Genomic DNA, 16,999 nt, shown 5'->3' with positions numbered 1-16,999 from the left:
GAGCTCAACTGCTCCCCCTCCCTCACCCAAGTCCCTCTCCCCACCCCCTGAGGAACCCTCCTGGTTCACTGTTTTTTATTTTTTGTTTTCTCACGTGTGCATGTCTCTTTAGGAGGGCAACCTGAAGCGCTACCCGACACCGTACCCAGACGAGCTGAAGAACATGGTGAAGACGGCCCAGTCTATCGCTCACAGGCTGAAGGAGGACGAGTCGGGCGACGAGTCGGGGAAGGATGCCAAACCTAATGAGCGGATCCATGTGGGAGTGCAGGACGTGGGAGTCAAGGTTGAGCCTATTGTCTGTAAACACTGGCAGATGTGCAAACTACACACACACACACACACACACACACACACACACACACACACACACACACACACACACACACAGGCAACAAACAACTTGGATACAGTGTGTTGTATTGGAAAATAACCTAAGATAAAATTAAGACTCCTCCACGTGGTGTATGGTTTCACAAGTATTTGCATATAAACATATTCTATTGGAAATACAAGGAATCCCAATGAGCCAATGAGCCTATTGTACATTAATTCACTGTTACACTGTATTACACTTCTGTCCAATATTTACTTGCCACCTAATTACAAGTTAAATGGGTAACAAATGACATAACAACAACAACCTAATAATAACTCTGTATCAGAAACAAGTCTGCTTTATATAACCTTCTGTTGGTTTGGGGTTTTGACCAGGTGATCGAGGCTCCCCGCGCCAATGGCAAGCCAGTAGAGATGGAGCCCAAAGCACCTGTCTGTGTCCAGGACTCCACAGTACCCCTGGAGACCTCTGAATCCTACACCTCCCAGAAGACCTCACTCCGGACCTCGGACAATACCAAGACCATGAACCACGAGGACACCCTGGAGGTACGCAACTCTGAACGGTGCTACACATCACACCTCACTGGCCATACACATTATGACTCTTGCACATTTATTTTGTGGTCGTTTGTGTCAAGTCTTTTTCTCTGCAGGATTCTGAGGAGCTTTCATCTGAGGAGGAGATGAAGATGGCGGAGATGAGACCTCCTCTCATTGAGATCTCCATCAACCAGCCCAAAGTGGTGGCACTTAGTAAAGACAAAAAAGGTACCACGGCAGACACATGGCTCCTTTTAGGATGAACAACTACTAGAAGTAGTACACGGTTAGATGGTTCTACAACTATGTAACTACTGACAAGTTGATTACATCATGCGCCCTCAGTGTACACAGCTTGGTAACTATGAATGTGTACACACTGACCGAGTTCTCCTGTCTTGGTTGGACAGATGACGGCAAAGACGCTGACTCGTTGCTGGACGAGACAGTGGCCAACAGCAATCAGAACAACAGCAACTGTTCGTCCCCGTCACGCATGTCAGACTCGGTGTCTCTGACCACGGACAGCAGTCAGGACAACTCCCTGTGCACCCCCGAGAGAGAGGCCAAGATGCCCTTCCTACCCAAGAGCAGGTGGGTGAAGTCTAGTTTTTCTCAGGGTTTCTTGAGAATGCAGGGTGGGATTTACTTGCTATTAGGGATGTGATTTCTTTTATAATATAAGCTCTAAACATCCTAATCAAAAGATTACTAGGGAGCATAGAACAGTGAAGGTTTTTTTCTCATTTGAAATGTTGGCTCAACTAAGGAAATCACTTTCGATGTGTTCATACTAGATCTAACTAAGAGGGTTGGATTTCCTAGTCATTGCGAATGTAGGCCGGGGTTCCTGCGCAGCTGCCATGCTTATACTCTGAATGCCTGAACACTCGACAACAACAACAAACCATTATGTTATGCTTTCTGTTCCAGGCAAGAGGATGAGAACATGAATCAGCAGAAGGTAAGCACCCCTCTCCTCCAGAACGGCAACGGCCCAGACACTACCCTGCAGGCCCTCCTGAAGAACCAGCAGTCCTACGAGTCCAAGCCAGAGAAGATTGTGGGGGACTACGACCTGTCCATTGAGGAGAGGCTGGCCTTCATCAAGAAGGGCATCAACAACGGCATGGGCGACGGCTACACCAAGTGGGACCAGATCAACATGAACGTGGCTAAGCTGCCGCTGCAGCCGGATAACATGGGGGTCCAACTGGACGACTGTCAGAATGGCACGAGCACCAAGGAGGCCTTTCACCACTTGCCTCTGCCGTATAACAACGAAAACTCTACGGCACCCATTACAGACCACTTGGAGAACGGCAACCAGATGGGCGACCACTTTAACGGCCGCTCCAGCGAGGGATTGGCCGTGTCGCCCATGAGGTTAGACTCTGCCACGTCGGTGGTGCGGACTGCTTCGGCGGGCGTGACGGCCAGCAATGACATGTCGCTGTCTCGCAGCACAGAGGAGCTGTCCCCGGTGGCCAAGGCTCAGAGCATCACCAACATCGAGACAGGGGAGATGAAGCTGTACTCCTTGGACACTGAGGGGGGCTCCTACGAGGGTGGAGTAGTGGGCAGGATGGCCGGAGCCTTACCGGGGGCCCAGGGTCAAAGCATCGTCCGCAGCAAGTCAGCCTCCCTGCTCAATGACCAGCCCTTCCAGGTCTACCCCGGCTCCTCAGCCTCTTCCTCCGACCTGCTCTCCAGCTCCTCAAAGCCTCCTGTCAGCACCGGCCGCTACCCCGTCCCCTCAGGCATGGCCATGGGCCCGCCGCCTCAGTACAACGTCCAGTACACCAGCAGCGCCTTGCCCAAAGAAGGCCTGTGGACCCATAGGACCCCCGTCCCCCCCGACCAGGGCTACCTCCCTCCACCCCAGCACTCTCTGGCCAACACCAACTACTCCAACCGCAACCAGGCCCCTCCATATCCCCACCAGGCCCAGCAGAGAGGCCTGCCCATGGGGCCCAAGCCGCCTGGTGACATGTGGGCTAAGGAGAGACACCTGCCCCCCGGTGGTCAGCCACGGAGCAGCACCCTGCAGAGGCAGAGCAGCAGTTCCTCCACGGCCTCTATGGGGGACCCCCGGCGCATGCAGGTTCCCGAGGGAGACTACATGACGTACAGGGACATCCACACCCTGGGCCGGGGGCCGCTGGCCATAGCCCAGACCGTGCAGAGGCCTCTGTCGGCCCGCACCTACAGCATCGATGGGCCCTGTGCCCCCAGGCCTCACACCACCAGGCCACAGCCCCATGAGCTGCCCGAGAGGACCATGTCGGTCAGCGACTTCAACTACCAGCACGTCAGCCCCAGTAAAAGGCCCAACGCCAGGGTGAAGTCTGAGCACTCGCTGTTGGACGGGCCAGGAGGACTGGGAGCAGGAGCAAGGGTACCAGTGGATTGGAGAGACCAGGTGATGCGCCACATCGAGGCCAAGAAGATGGAAAAGGTAGAGTATTTGGCGAATATTTAATGAGCGATCTATTTGATTGTACTTTTAATTCGGTATGATTGATAATAATCTTAATGGCCAATCTTAATGGCATATCCCACGATAGAGATCACATCTGTTTGAGTGGGAACATGAGTAAGAATATCACGTGGTTATGGTGTTAACAGCCTAGGTTGTTATTTGGTCATTTATTTTCTTTGATCATTGTGTTAGCTGAGATGACCTCACACCGTCCATTCAGAAACCTCATGAACCACATTATAGTGGTGTTTCTGTTTCATTATCCATCTTCATGACCTGTCCAGTTCCTTCAGACTATTGACCTAAGCCCTGGCTCCAGGGTGACCATAGCGCGATGCCAGCTGACTTGAGTCTGGGGGGGGTGTTCCTTAGTGTCTCTCCTTTGGGCCGTAGATGGCACAGGTTGGTGGAAGCTACAGTATACACTCTTAATGGCCACTTCATCATCACAGCTACTGTGGGCACCTTTAGAACGCAGCCTTAAAAGTGGCTGCAATGATGTTATCTAAGAAGCATGGTATAATCAGTAGCTGGGTTTCCATCCAATTGGTGACAACTTTTCATGCTAACTTTCTAGAATCTGTATAAAGAAAATATGCATTTTTTTCCCTCCAGTAGTGTGTTTCCACCAAGCAGACTTATTGCGGATAACAATCAGTGCATGATGACCTAATGCACACAAAATGTACTTTTTCGCAAAAATGTTAATGTATTGAATACATGTTTCCATCGCATTTTCAACTCTTTTGATAGTTTTGTCACAACTATTGTATTATTGCCACATGCGCTCTCGCCAACAGCTCGCAGATAAGGCTGTGCAGGTAGGCTTCTCTACATGATGAGATTATTATGGATAATTGCGAGAATATTTGTATTTGTCAAACGGCAGTCAAGCATCGATCACCATATCAAGCAGAATAAGACCCTTGATATTTATTGGAAAGGAGTATTGAGATCACCGTGCACTTTCACCACCCTGTGAAGTTCATCATCTTATTTTGTCTGTAGCCTAATAAGCTGCATGGTTACCTGAGTCGTAGTAGGAGGACCACACACCAATATAGAAAATAGTCCAAATAAAGAAGCTCTTGAATGAGTAGGTGTGTTCAAACTTTTGACTGGTACTGTATATACTGTATAAATGCATTATGAGTGACTACCTCATGAAGCTGGTTGAGAGAAGTGTGCAAAGCTGTCATCAAGGCAAAGGCTGGCTACTTTGAAGAATATAAAATATATTTTGATTTGTTTAACACTTTTTTGGTTACTACATCATTCCATATTTGTTATTTCATAGATTTGTTGTCTTCACTATTATTCTACAATGTAGAAAATAGTTTTTAAAAATAAAGAAAAACCCTTGAATGAGTAGGTGTGTCCAAACTTTTGACTGATACTGTATATAAATGATTGTTTCCCTAAGCATGTCTATGTTGTATCAGTATGTTTGGAGTAACAAGCAAACAAGCTGCTACTAACGCAATGTACAAATGTTGTTGAAGCATGTGGAATATTAGCATTAACAATATTATTTACATTATTTTATTAATCATTACTACTTGGTGAAATGCATGTCCACTAAAGTGTGTGTCTGTGTGTGTTGGCTGTATGTGTGTGTGTGTTGCCTGTATGTATAATGTGGTGCTCAGTACGCCCTGTCTCTGTCCTATAATTCCAATTATGCCCCGCTGAGCTCCTCTCACTACGGTAGCTCTAGGGACGTGCACCACACAGGCAGCCAAGGCTCTCTGGTCTTTAGTGCTGCCACAGACGGACGGCCCTACGGAGCCCAGGGCATCTGTGTGAGTACTGGACTGTACTGGGGCTGGACTACAGCTCAGCCTCCTAGCTGCTAGCCTCCTACTACCCAGGCAGATCTGATTGCCGTCTCCTACCACTTTTCAGCTTTGGCCTTGTTCCAATACTTTTAAAAGGACTCTGTCTTCCACGTCTTTCAATTCCGAAAAACAATGCCCTCCTCATTTCAGATTGAGAATTTTTGTGATATACCGTCCTTGAGGTTGTCACTGCTCTGTTTGCGTCCATCATTCCAACCCTCAGAACTGGGATGACCTTACAGAAGGATTCAAGGAATAATGCATTTTAGAGCTATTGGGACAGGGCCTTTGTACTGTATAGCTCCTTATTGTGACGGAACCTATCTTGTTTGAAAGGGACATCTTTTATCCATGCACATTAAGGCCACTCTACCATAAACTGTAGGCAAACTCACGGTTTCAATCTCTATCAGGGATTCAAGTAGAGGAAACTCCTAGCTGTGTAGAAAAGCATCCTGCAAATACCAATTGAGACCTGGCATATCTAGCACAATGCTTCTGTTGTATAAGTTGAACATTTTTGTAGTCTCAATTTATCCAAACAGTAGTAGGGTTGAAGAGGGCTGAAGCACCATTGTATTTTCTATATGAGTTTGTCTCTACTTGAACCTATTTTCTGTCAGACAGTAGCTGTGTGTCGTTATAGGCCATATGATAGGATACAGTTGGCAGTGAGATATAAACTGGGATTCCACTGGCTTGGTGTAGTGGAATCTAATTTATCCAGTTAAATCACAATCAGAGTCTGAAGCCTTTGATAAGCTGTATAGGCTACAAGTCCCTCATCTCTGCCCTGAAATAACATCACGTTGCATATTTCTGAGTCGGATGTGTATAATAATAGTAGCATGTTGCATGGTACAAAATGCCCCTTTTTAAACCTGTCTTCCCTCCTAATCTATGATTCACTTATCCCAGTGCTTTATCCTACCCCCCCCCCCACACACACACACACACCTTCCAGCACTCCAATCTAAATGTAGCGCTCCCTTGCTCGTCAAAGACCGATTATCCTTCCGAAAAACTGATTCTCCCCTTTAACGACACCTTGACTCATCATCAATCATCATCTCGCTTAATGCCTCCTCTTTTGATCACTTCAGAATCGCCTCTTAACCCTTTCACTTCTTTGTGTGGAGATGAGCACTGTGTTTGTCCAATGTAAGTATGGGGTATGTAGTTGAAAGAGGAAGTAGTTGTGGTGTTAGATTGAGTCTTAGTGTGGAAAATGGCTGCAAACTCTTTCATTTGCACCTGGTGTTATTATGGTGTCTGTGTACGTGTGGTCTTATAACATGATGAACCATTCTTTCCTTTCCTATGTATTATTTATATAGGACACTGCTTTTGGCCATGTAGTCCCCAATGTAGGGAAACATCATCCCCATTGTTAAGAATGTTATCTTTAGATATGATTTTCATAGGTGTTGGAATTATTTCAGAGAAATTTCAGAATTAATGGTGAACACAACATGTCAAAAAAAATCTTAACCGAACATGTAACTAACATTATTAGCCTCGATCAGATCATGGTCAACTAATTCACCTAAGACATGAAGAATTACATTCCATTTATATTTGATTAATTTAGCAGACGCTCTTATCCAGAGCGACATACAGTTAGTGCATTCATCTTAAGATAGCTAGGTGGGACAACCACATATCACAGGCATAGAAAGCACATTTTTCCTCAATAAAAATGCACTTTCTATGCTGTGATATGGGGTTGAGTGTTATTTTTAAAAATGTGCATAGAGGTGTGTTTGTCATCAACAGACAGTGGTCAACACATGGTCTTTGTTACTAATCACTGTCATTGTTCCCTCTACAGGATGATGTGTTAGGTCCTCAAGGACAACAGGGCTACACCATGGACACCCTCCGAAAAGTAAGTGCACACTAGAGCCATATGTAGAGCATAGGACACCCATAAACCAATCTCAAATTGGTGTTTCTTTTCCTACTGTATGATATTAGGAATGAAGACCAGGGGATAGTTAAAGGCCTACACGGTATTGAAGAGTTTGTTAACAGAACAGTATTTGACAATGTATTCTTCAAGTGAAATAATTTTTCAAATCCATCATACAGCTCCTCCATAAAGTGCCTGCCTGTCTGTCCCATTTCAGCACATGCATTCCCGACCACTGTAAGTAGAGCGTGGGCTAGCCCAGTCCAAGCAGCCTGATTAGAGAGCTGGCTGGCTGAGGATTGAGGGTATTGACCCAGCAGCAGCAGCAGCAGGAGTAGCGTAGCAGCACCATCCACTTCCCCACCAGTGATTAATGAGTTCTAATTAACGAGATCTGCCTTGAAAGAGATTACTGTTCAGGCCTATCTATTCTCATGGGAGATCTCTGCATCCACCAGGTCCCCCGGTGTCTCACAGAGAGGGTTGGAGGAGCGTTGCTTCACTTCTACTGGTATTAAGAACTAAGCTGGGTGGAATACTTTGTTGGAAGCTTAGAGCGCTCATAAGCCCAGTCCACTGAGTGGGCGTCTTGACCTTCATCACTAGGCTATATAAACAGTATGGTACGGTGTCCATTGACGTTTTGAGGAATTGAGATTTATAAAGCAAGTAATATGCAAGATATAGGCAGAAGAAACTATTAACAATATGAGTATTCTACCGTATGTACAGTGTTTCTATATGAAAACTTCTCAGTCGAGGACTGCATGTAAAGATGCTCATTGGAAATATTTGATATTACCTGTGAAATAATTATTTCAACATAGGCACATTTCATCAACTGTTCGGAAATCCATGTTCCTCCCTAGAATCTCACCAGAAGGAACAGATTGATGTTTCAGCCATGGTACCTTCTAGGAATAAATGGATTGAGGAGGGAGAACAGAATTCAACCTATTTCTACAAATAACACTATCCATAATTTAAACATTGATGGTGTTATTACAGATGACCAAAAATTTATCGCAAACTACTGTAGCAGTTTTTACAAGAAATTGTATAGCGCTACATACTCTCAGGAATCCACAGATATGTTTTTTAACTCACTGAATAATGTTCACTCTACCAAACATCTAAAGAACGATAAATCACCAGGTATTGATTGAATTACGGCAGAATTTAGAAGTTATTTTCTGAACAAGTAGCTCCCTTCCTACTTGAAGTGTTTTTAGAGAGTATTAAAAACAATGTGCCCCCTCCTACAATGACTCAGGGGTGTGACACTGATACCTCAGCCTGAAAAGGAAGTGCTGGATGCAATCATTGATGAAACACTGTCTGGCTTCATGAGGAACAGACATATTTCTAACAATATCAGACTAGTATTAGACATACTTGACTACTCAGACCTAATAACCGAGGATAGCTTCATATTATTTTTTGATTTTTATAAAGTATTTGAAACAGTGGAGCATCAGTTCCTCTTCCACCTTCTTGAAAAATTTGGCTTTGGGGATTTTTTCTGTAACGGTATTAAGACGCTTTTCTCTATATAAATGGTAACCTCTATCAAACTGAAACATGGCACCTCACCTAGATTTGAGTTAAAGCGAGGAATTGGGCAAGGTTGTCCTATCTCACAGTATCTGTTTTTATTAATCACCGAACTTCTTACAAATTCTTTAAATAATAGTCCTGTACAAGTTATTTCCATAGCTGGTAAAGAAATGATGATAAGCCAGCTTGCTTACGATACTACACTTTTTCTGAAAGACGCTAGTCAGATTCCCATGTCAATCAATGTGATAGAATCATTTTCCAAAGCTTCTGGTCTATATCTTAACATGAATAAATGTGACCTCATAGCTGTCAAAGATTGTGTGACACCTTCATATTATGGTATTCCAGTAAAAGAAGAACTTATATATTTAGGCATAACCATCACAAAGGATCAGAAGTCTAGAGGCTTACTCAATTTTAACCCTCGTATTTAAAAATAAAAATAATTTAAAAAACACACAAAAAACAGAATAAGCTAAATCAATGGCTACAGAGGGACTTATCTTTACAAGGAAGAGTCCTAATAACCAAGGCTGAAGGTATCTCTAGACTAACATATGGCGCTCTATCTTTTTATCTTGATGGTAAAATAAGCAAAGAGAGAAACCAGGTGCTTTTCAACTTTCTGTGGAAAATTAGGAAAACTGTTGTGATGAACATTTATGAGTATATGGTGGGCTGAACTTTACCTTAAATAGTCATTTGAAGATCAATTGGATAAAACAATTCATAAGAGGACCCACTTCTATCTGGAACTTTATTCCTCATCATGTTGGTTTGTAATTATAATATTGACGAAGTTCCAGTGAAAACTCTTTGCTTTTCATCGGTTTTCTTGTTATGGTCCTTAATTTATTAGCGTAATTTTTCTCCACACAGATATTATATATGGAATAATCGGAACATATTATATAAAAATACTTCTTCGTTTTTAGAATATTGGTTCTGAAATAATATCCTGTTGGTAAGCCATCTTGTAAATGCAGAGGGTCTTTTACTTAATTTGAAGGAATTCTTATCACTTTACAAGATCCCTGTAACACCTAAAGATTTTGCAATTGTTTTAGATGCCGTTGCCTCGGGTGTTGCTTTATTATTCAGGAACGTGTCAAGACCTGACCCTCAGAACATACCTACAATTAACCATGTTGACGCACCAGTAGGAAAGATTTGTTTTTCGTTTAGTCCATTCAACAGAAATAGAGCTATACGAGCCTTGTTACAACAGGATGTTGTATCTATACCTTATGTCATGCCTTATTGGAATTGTTTTATTGATAATATCTGTTAAAAAGCTAAACAAATTCAAATGGTACCTTTTTATAATGACCACCCAGAAACAGTGTTGCATCTTTTTTGGCATTGTATTCATGTAAGTAATCTGTGGCGAGACATCAGTAGATTTATAACACATTTATGAAGATTTTACATTATTGTGGAGAGATGTACTGCTTGGATTATTTACTTATGATATAAAGAAGTTGAAACAATTTTATGTAATTCATTTCATTTTTCTTTTGGCCAAATTTCATTTTCACAACTGTACATTTACAAACAAAACACCACATTTTCTTACCTTCCAAAAAATAAATTGAACTGTATTTTAAGACCATTAAAGACCATAAATGTGTGTATATACCTTAATGTCCTTGTGTAATGTGATATTATACCCCCTAGCCCAAATGTCCTTTTCTTTATATATAAAAATAAAGACTGCTCATCTCTGTCTTGCTGCATTCCACATCTGGGCAGCAGAACATTCTAGGCATCCGAGTGGGTATGCTGACCCGTAAAAAGAGTCTGATAATGGGCGAGTTCGTTTTGCATAGCCCGGTGCCATAGTTATGTCAAATATGCTGCTATGTTGTGGCAAGAGTAAATAGCTGAATGTAAATCAGCAGCTAAGAAGAACATGAAATCACTATACTGCCTGTTTGTGTCATTCTTATGTTTGCAATACTGAAAACAAAGTTTATACGCACATGTCAATCATGTATTTTGTGTAAAACATGTAAATAGCTATAGCTTTACTCCCCTCCTGTAAAATGGAACATGAAATCGCACTTATGCTTACTGTCTGAGGCATGGAATACAATAGAACAGTTTTGTGTACAACTTGAAGTTTGAAGGCTTTACCATGACCAGACAAAGGCGATCAATTAGGGGGCAGCTGCAGCCGAGCAAAAAACTCCTGCACTAATATACTTATTTTTAGTCTGGGCAAATTGGGATACAGAACTCCGTATGTATCTGTAGCCACTCCAGATACCCCTGCAGGTTGTTTGGTGATACTGCTACTGTCTCTTTTCAGTAACCAGCTTAGACAGAGCTGCAGAATGAGGTCAGTCTGCTGTCTGGGAGAATTTTAAATGGTCTGTTTCAAGAGATGTCTTACAGAGAACTACAGACCCGGCTCATAGAGAGCCCTCTTATTACACAGACGTGAAGTCCTTATCAGACGTTAAGTTATTTTATGTAAATGTCTCCTTCTGAATGCACTGACTCAATGGTCTCTTTGTTTTAGTTCAATCTACTCTGTTCTTCTTAGACTTACTGTCGATCTCCCTGGATGTACATTTGGAGGAAATAATGTATGGGATCTTTTGTAGATAGACTCACGTGGATAGGACAACTATATTTGAACTAGGGTTATGGATGGGTTATTGATTAAATAATGTTGTTATTTAGACATGTTCTGACCAAATGTGGGGAATTTGTCGACATTTTGTGATTCTACCTTAAGGTTTACCAGGATGAAATGGTCCTTCAGACCTGGCATTAAGAATTAACTATTGAATCACACCATAAAGAAAGCCTTTGCTTATATAGTGCACTTATTTTGACCAGAGCCCTAGCCTATCCTACCCTATTACATAGAAGATAGGGAATAGGGTGTAATTTCAGATTTTACTCTCATCGTGGAGAAAACCCAAACCACTGCCGGCCCAGCATCTCCACCCCTCTGTCCTCCCTCCATTAATGGAACCTGCCAATAACCGCAGCACCACCACCATCTATTAAAACTTAATGAAATTATCTCTACGCTTCATCCTCCACACTAGTCGGAGCCAAATGATTTCCATGGCTTTGAGGGCGGTGGCGAGCCTGCTGTTGGACACACAGCCAGTGTCTCTACGACAGAGCACCTTGCTGGTGCTAAATCAGCAACTTCTGCTGAAATCACACTTTATTCTGTTACATCATGTTATTCTGTATGCCAGTCTGTCACGCCCTGACCATAGAGAGCCATTGTTTCTCTATGGTGAAGTAGATCAGGGCGTGACTGGGGGGTATTCTAGTTTATTTTTTCTATGTGGTGTTCTAGGTTATTATTTCTATGTTGGTGATTTGTATGATTCCAAATTAGAGGCAGCTGGTAATCGTTGTCTCTAATTGGGGATCATATTTAAGTAGCTGTTTTCCCCTCCTGTGTTTGTGGGATATTGTTGCATGTTAGCACTCAATTGTCATCATGTTTTGTTGTGTGGTTCACTTACTTAAAAAAAAAAAAGATGTGGAACCCAGATCACGTGGGTACTTTCACGCCCTGACCATAGAGAGCCATTGTTACTCTATGGTGAAGTAGATCAGGGCGTGACTGGGGGATATTCTAGTTTATTATTTCTATGTGGTGTTCTAGGTTATTATTTCTATGTGGGGTTCTAGGTTACTATTTCTATGTTGGTGATTTGTATGATTCTTTATTCTTTGTTTTGTTGTGTGGTTCACTTACTTAAAAAAGAAAGAAAGATGTGGAACCCAGATCACGCTGCATGTTGGTCCGAGTATGCTTTCAACGATCGTGACGCAGTCCTGCAGTTTATCTTGTCCTTTGGCCAAATTGGACCAGTGAGGGCTTTTCTCTTGCTGGATTATAGCCTAGTATTTGTTTTCTTTAGTTTTAGAGGGCTATGGTAACCAAGGTGGTGGGAAAATAGGGATTTTAGTACTATGAAACCTCATGCAGTGTATTCCCAAACCATGCTGAAGTTGAAAGCTTATTTATGGATGAGCCTTTTTAGATATGCACTGACAATCTATTTTGTTGTTGGAATGTTAACTCTATAACAATGTCTGTCTCTTTGTTTCTGTGTGTTTGTGTGTATGTCTGTCTGTGTGTTGCCCAGGTGCCTTTAATGAATGGTCAGATGGGTGGTCCAGTGCGAGGCCAGATGACGTCGTGCCAGGCGCCCATGGCCCGCCACCCCTCCAGAGAGCAGCTCATCGACTACCTGATGCTTAAGGTCTCCCATGGCCAGCAGCCCCAGGGACCCCCTCCGCCACGGGCCACTCAAGACACACTGCACCAGGAGGTAGGATGGTGGGATGGATGAGAGACTGAAGAGTTGCAGTAAAACAATGCTCCCCCATCCCTAGCCATGGAGAGTTATAGGTTGTCAGCCCACAACATCATTCATCATCAAAACTTCCATTAACACCCCCTAGAGTCTATAGACGCACCAGTCCGTAAATCTAAGTAACATAGTAAAAAAAATCCCCATCAAATGCTGTCAGTATAAGCTAGAGAGATCTGTTGTTTTGCATTGGCTGCATCTCAATCCACCACATCCGCCTATGGCGGCCTTCTGCAGCTGTGTTTGCCGGACTATTATGACCACTCTATGGAAAGATAAGACTCACGAACACGATGGTGGTCCATTTTGCTCTAACACCCCCACAAGTGTCACGGTCTTGTCTGAAGGTAACCGGTACCAGTTAAAATTCAATGGAAGTATGGAGGTACAGTAAGTTTGTGCCTACCCCAAAAAGGGGTTAAATATGACTGTCTTTTTTTTGCCATTTATGAATGTGTAATCCAATGCTTTTCCATGGGATTTGGTATTTTTTAAAATATATATACTATATTATGCCTAAAAGGGGTCCTAAAATTCAGAATCAAATAGCTAAATGACCATCTTATAACCCCCCCAACCAAATTGATTTGGACAAACTCATATAGGTGTTGTAGTGCTGTGTTTGAACTATACCATGTAGCGCTCGAGGAATAGGGTTGGTGACACTGACCACTAGGTTGAAGCATGCGTAACATGGTTTTGTTGTAACCTGAACTACCTGGATAGAATGAATCCTCCACAGTCTTATCCAATATGTTTCTCTGTCACTGTGATGTGTGTGACTTAGGGTTGCAAAGGGTGGATCAATTTCCTAGAAATTCTCCATGGGAAGTTAAACCCTGGAATTTAGGGGATTTTGCTTAAATTCATCAAAAAAGTTAGCTTATAACAGTGAACCTTTTTTGTGGGATACATATAAGGCAATTCTAGGTATTGTTTCATATTTGAGTTAAACAATTCAATGGAATTGAAACCTGCATGCACAGTGCATTCTTCCATCACATATGCAGTGCACTCTTCCATCACATGTACCTCTGATTCTCAAGATCTTGCCCACACTACTATACTGTCTGAGCCAAGGACTACATGCTTTCTTGTAAATTTTGATTGCAATAATCTCTACAGGAAAATGCCAAGGGCGCTATCTTATGTGAGGAGACATTTCACTGCAGCTAATGTAGAAGGAAAAGCTGTGTACATTTGCAAATACCATGCCAAATCATAGGTGAAGAAAGCAACAAAGATGTAGAATCATCTGGCCAAGTGCATAAAGTTCCCTCAACGCTCACAACAAGAAACCTCTGACAAAAGTCCCTCTACTTCTATTTGTGGTGAAAATTATTAATCAGACACCTTATCGATAGCAACAGCTAATTTTTTTTGACTCAATGGAGGAACATAGTCAGAGAAATGCTGGTGAATGTCATGCTCGAGCTGTGTATGCAACTGCTTCACCTCTGATGCTCACAGGCAATGTGTATTGGAAGAGATTTCTTCGCCGAGCATACAACCCTCCAACCAGACATGCTTTATCTACTCATTTGCTGGATGCAGAGTGCAACAGAGTTCAAGTGAAGGTCAAGCAAATCATAGAGAAAGCAGACTGTATTGCAATCATCTCTGATTCTGGTGGTCGAATGTTCATGGGCAAGGAATAATTAACTACTTAATCTCCACCCATCAACCAGTATTCTACAAGAGCACAGACAAGGGACAACAGACACACCGGTCTCTACATTGCAGATGAGCTGATGGCAGTCATCAATGACCTTGGACCACAGAAGGTATTTGCACTGGTGACAGACAATGCAGCGAACATGAAGGCTGCTTGGTCTAAAGTGGAGGAGTCCTACCCTCACATCACACCATTTGCTGTGCTGCTCATGCATTGAATCTGCTCCTCAAGGACATCATGGCACTGAAAACAATGGATACACTCTACAAGAGAGCCAAGGAAATGGTTAGGTATGTGAAGGGTCATCAAGTTATAGCAGCAATCTACCTCACCAAGCAAAGTGAAAAGAATAAGCACCACATTGAAGCCCCCCAGCAACACCTGTTGGTGTGGTGGTGTCATCATGTTTGACTGTCTCCTTGAGGGGAAGGAGTCTCTCCAAGAAATGGCCATATCACAGTCTGCCGATATGGACAGCCCCATCAAGAGGATCCTCCTGGATGATGTATTTTGGGAGAGAGTGGTATGAAACTCCTGAAACCTATAGCAGTAGCCATTGCACGGATTGAGGGAGACAATGCCATCCTGTCTGATGTTCTGATTCTGCTTGCAGTGGTAAGAGAAGAAATCCATACTGCCCTGCCCACTTCACTGTTGCTCCAAGCAGAGGAAACTTTAGTTCTGAAATACATCAAAAGCGTGACGACTTCGTCCTGAAGCCAATACACGCCGCAGCGTGTATGGGCTTGTACCCCAAAATATGCTGGAAAGCGCATCCTGTCTGGTGTAGAGATCAGCAAGGCCTATGGTGTCATCACTACCATGTCTCGCCACCTTGGCCTGGATGAGGCCAAGTTTCTTGGTAGTCTGGCGAAGTACAGTTCCAAGCAAGGGCTTTAGGATGGAGATGCAATATGGCAGTCGTGCCAACATATCTCATCAGCCACCTGGTGGAAGGGACTTTGTGGATCTGAGGCTCTTTCCCCTGTTGCCTCCATCATCCTCCAAATCCCACCAACATCCTCCAAATCCCACCAACATCAGCCGCCTCAGAGCTCAACTGGTCCTTGTTTGGGAACACACACACCAAAGCACGCAACAGGCTGACCAATACAAGGGTTGAAAAATGTGTGGCCATCTGGGCAAATTTGAGGCTTTTTGAGCCTGACAGCGAGCCATCCTCAACAAGGTTGGAAAGCGAGAGTGAAGATGAGGCCTCAATCTGATGTTCAGGAGGTGGACATTGAGGAGGTCCAGGCAGAAGACAAGGAAGCTTTAGAGGAAGACAACCAGTGCTTTAGTTTCTAGACTATCATTTTACAGATGTATGTTGAAAAGGTTTTTTGGAGATGCGATGGATTATCAGGGTTCATTCAATATTCCTTTTCTTTTGTTGTTCAGTGAAATCATCCAATGTGAAGAGTCAACTCATTTAATTCAAGTTAAATTTGTAACAAAATTGTTTTTTTTTTCTATTGGAAGGATTTAATCATTTACAATTATGTCTACTTAATGATAAGGTTTATGTTTGTCTCCATATGATATGGTAAATATATCCAATGCAAAAAAACATCTACGTTTAAATGTTATTAATATGAATTTGCATATATTTCCATTAATTCCCACGGAAAGTTTCCACCTCTGAATATGTGCAACCCTAGTGTGACTCATATTCAAATGTACAGTTTACAGTAAAGTCCCCTGTCAGGTGAGTAATATGCCTGTGTGTCTATTTCAGATGCGTGTGAAAGTGGAGAAGAACCCTGAGCTAGGGTTCAGTATATCAGGAGGAGTGGGAGGACGGGGAAACCCCTTTCGACCGGACGATAATGTATTTACGCTCATCAGCCCTCTTTTTTTCCCTCATAACAATGTAGTGTTGTCTATTTTTGCAGCCTAGTGCATGTGAAATTGATTGTAAACAGCTTCACAGGTTTAACATAGTATTTTTATTCAAATATGATCCATGAGTGTTATCAGTCAGAATATAATTGTTAGCTGTGCTAGCAATTTAGCTTGTTGATGCATTTTTACTGATTTTGGAACAGTATCAATCAATGAAATGGTGTAATGGGTGTTGTTGACCAAATGGGTGTGGTGCTCTCTCTCTTCTCTCTCAGGGCATCTTTGTGACGAGGGTCCAGCCTGAGGGACCTGTCTCAAAGATCCTCCAGCCTGGAGACAAGATCCTCCAGGTAAATCCAATACTATTACCTCTATATTCTATCTAGCATAAATCTGTACAGTATAGGCTCTTTGCTGAACAGATGTTTACCTACTATGAACCCACTACAA

The 16,999-nt window shown here is 42.9% G+C and overlaps 1 protein-coding gene across 4 annotated transcripts in view; it reads left to right on the top strand.

The window, feature by feature from the left end:
- LOC115121526 (erbin) overlaps positions 1–16,999 on the top strand; it is a 115,518-nt gene that overhangs the window by 94,738 nt on the left and 3,781 nt on the right. Inside the window, exons 17-26 of one of the 4 annotated variants that reach the window (XM_029650639.2) lie at positions 113–286; positions 715–888; positions 996–1,110; positions 1,293–1,476; positions 1,816–3,340; positions 5,014–5,166; positions 7,034–7,090; positions 12,802–12,987; positions 16,443–16,535; positions 16,825–16,899. In XM_029650639.2, coding sequence (XP_029506499.2) covers positions 113–286; positions 715–888; positions 996–1,110; positions 1,293–1,476; positions 1,816–3,340; positions 5,014–5,166; positions 7,034–7,090; positions 12,802–12,987; positions 16,443–16,535; positions 16,825–16,899 — 2,736 coding nt within the window. Of the gene's footprint in view, positions 1–112; positions 287–714; positions 889–980; positions 1,111–1,292; positions 1,477–1,815; positions 3,341–5,013; positions 5,167–7,033; positions 7,091–12,801; positions 12,988–16,442; positions 16,536–16,824; positions 16,900–16,999 lie in introns of all 4 variants that reach the window. The other 3 variants (XM_029650632.2, XM_065017426.1, XM_029650643.2) reach the window with 3 other exon arrangements.

Source organism: Oncorhynchus nerka, linkage group LG4 (assembly GCF_034236695.1).
Source record: "Oncorhynchus nerka isolate Pitt River linkage group LG4, Oner_Uvic_2.0, whole genome shotgun sequence".
NCBI classification, from domain to species: domain Eukaryota; kingdom Metazoa; phylum Chordata; class Actinopteri; order Salmoniformes; family Salmonidae; genus Oncorhynchus; species Oncorhynchus nerka.
The sequence above is the reverse complement of the archived record's forward strand: the minus strand, read 5'-3'. Positions and strand labels throughout refer to the sequence as shown.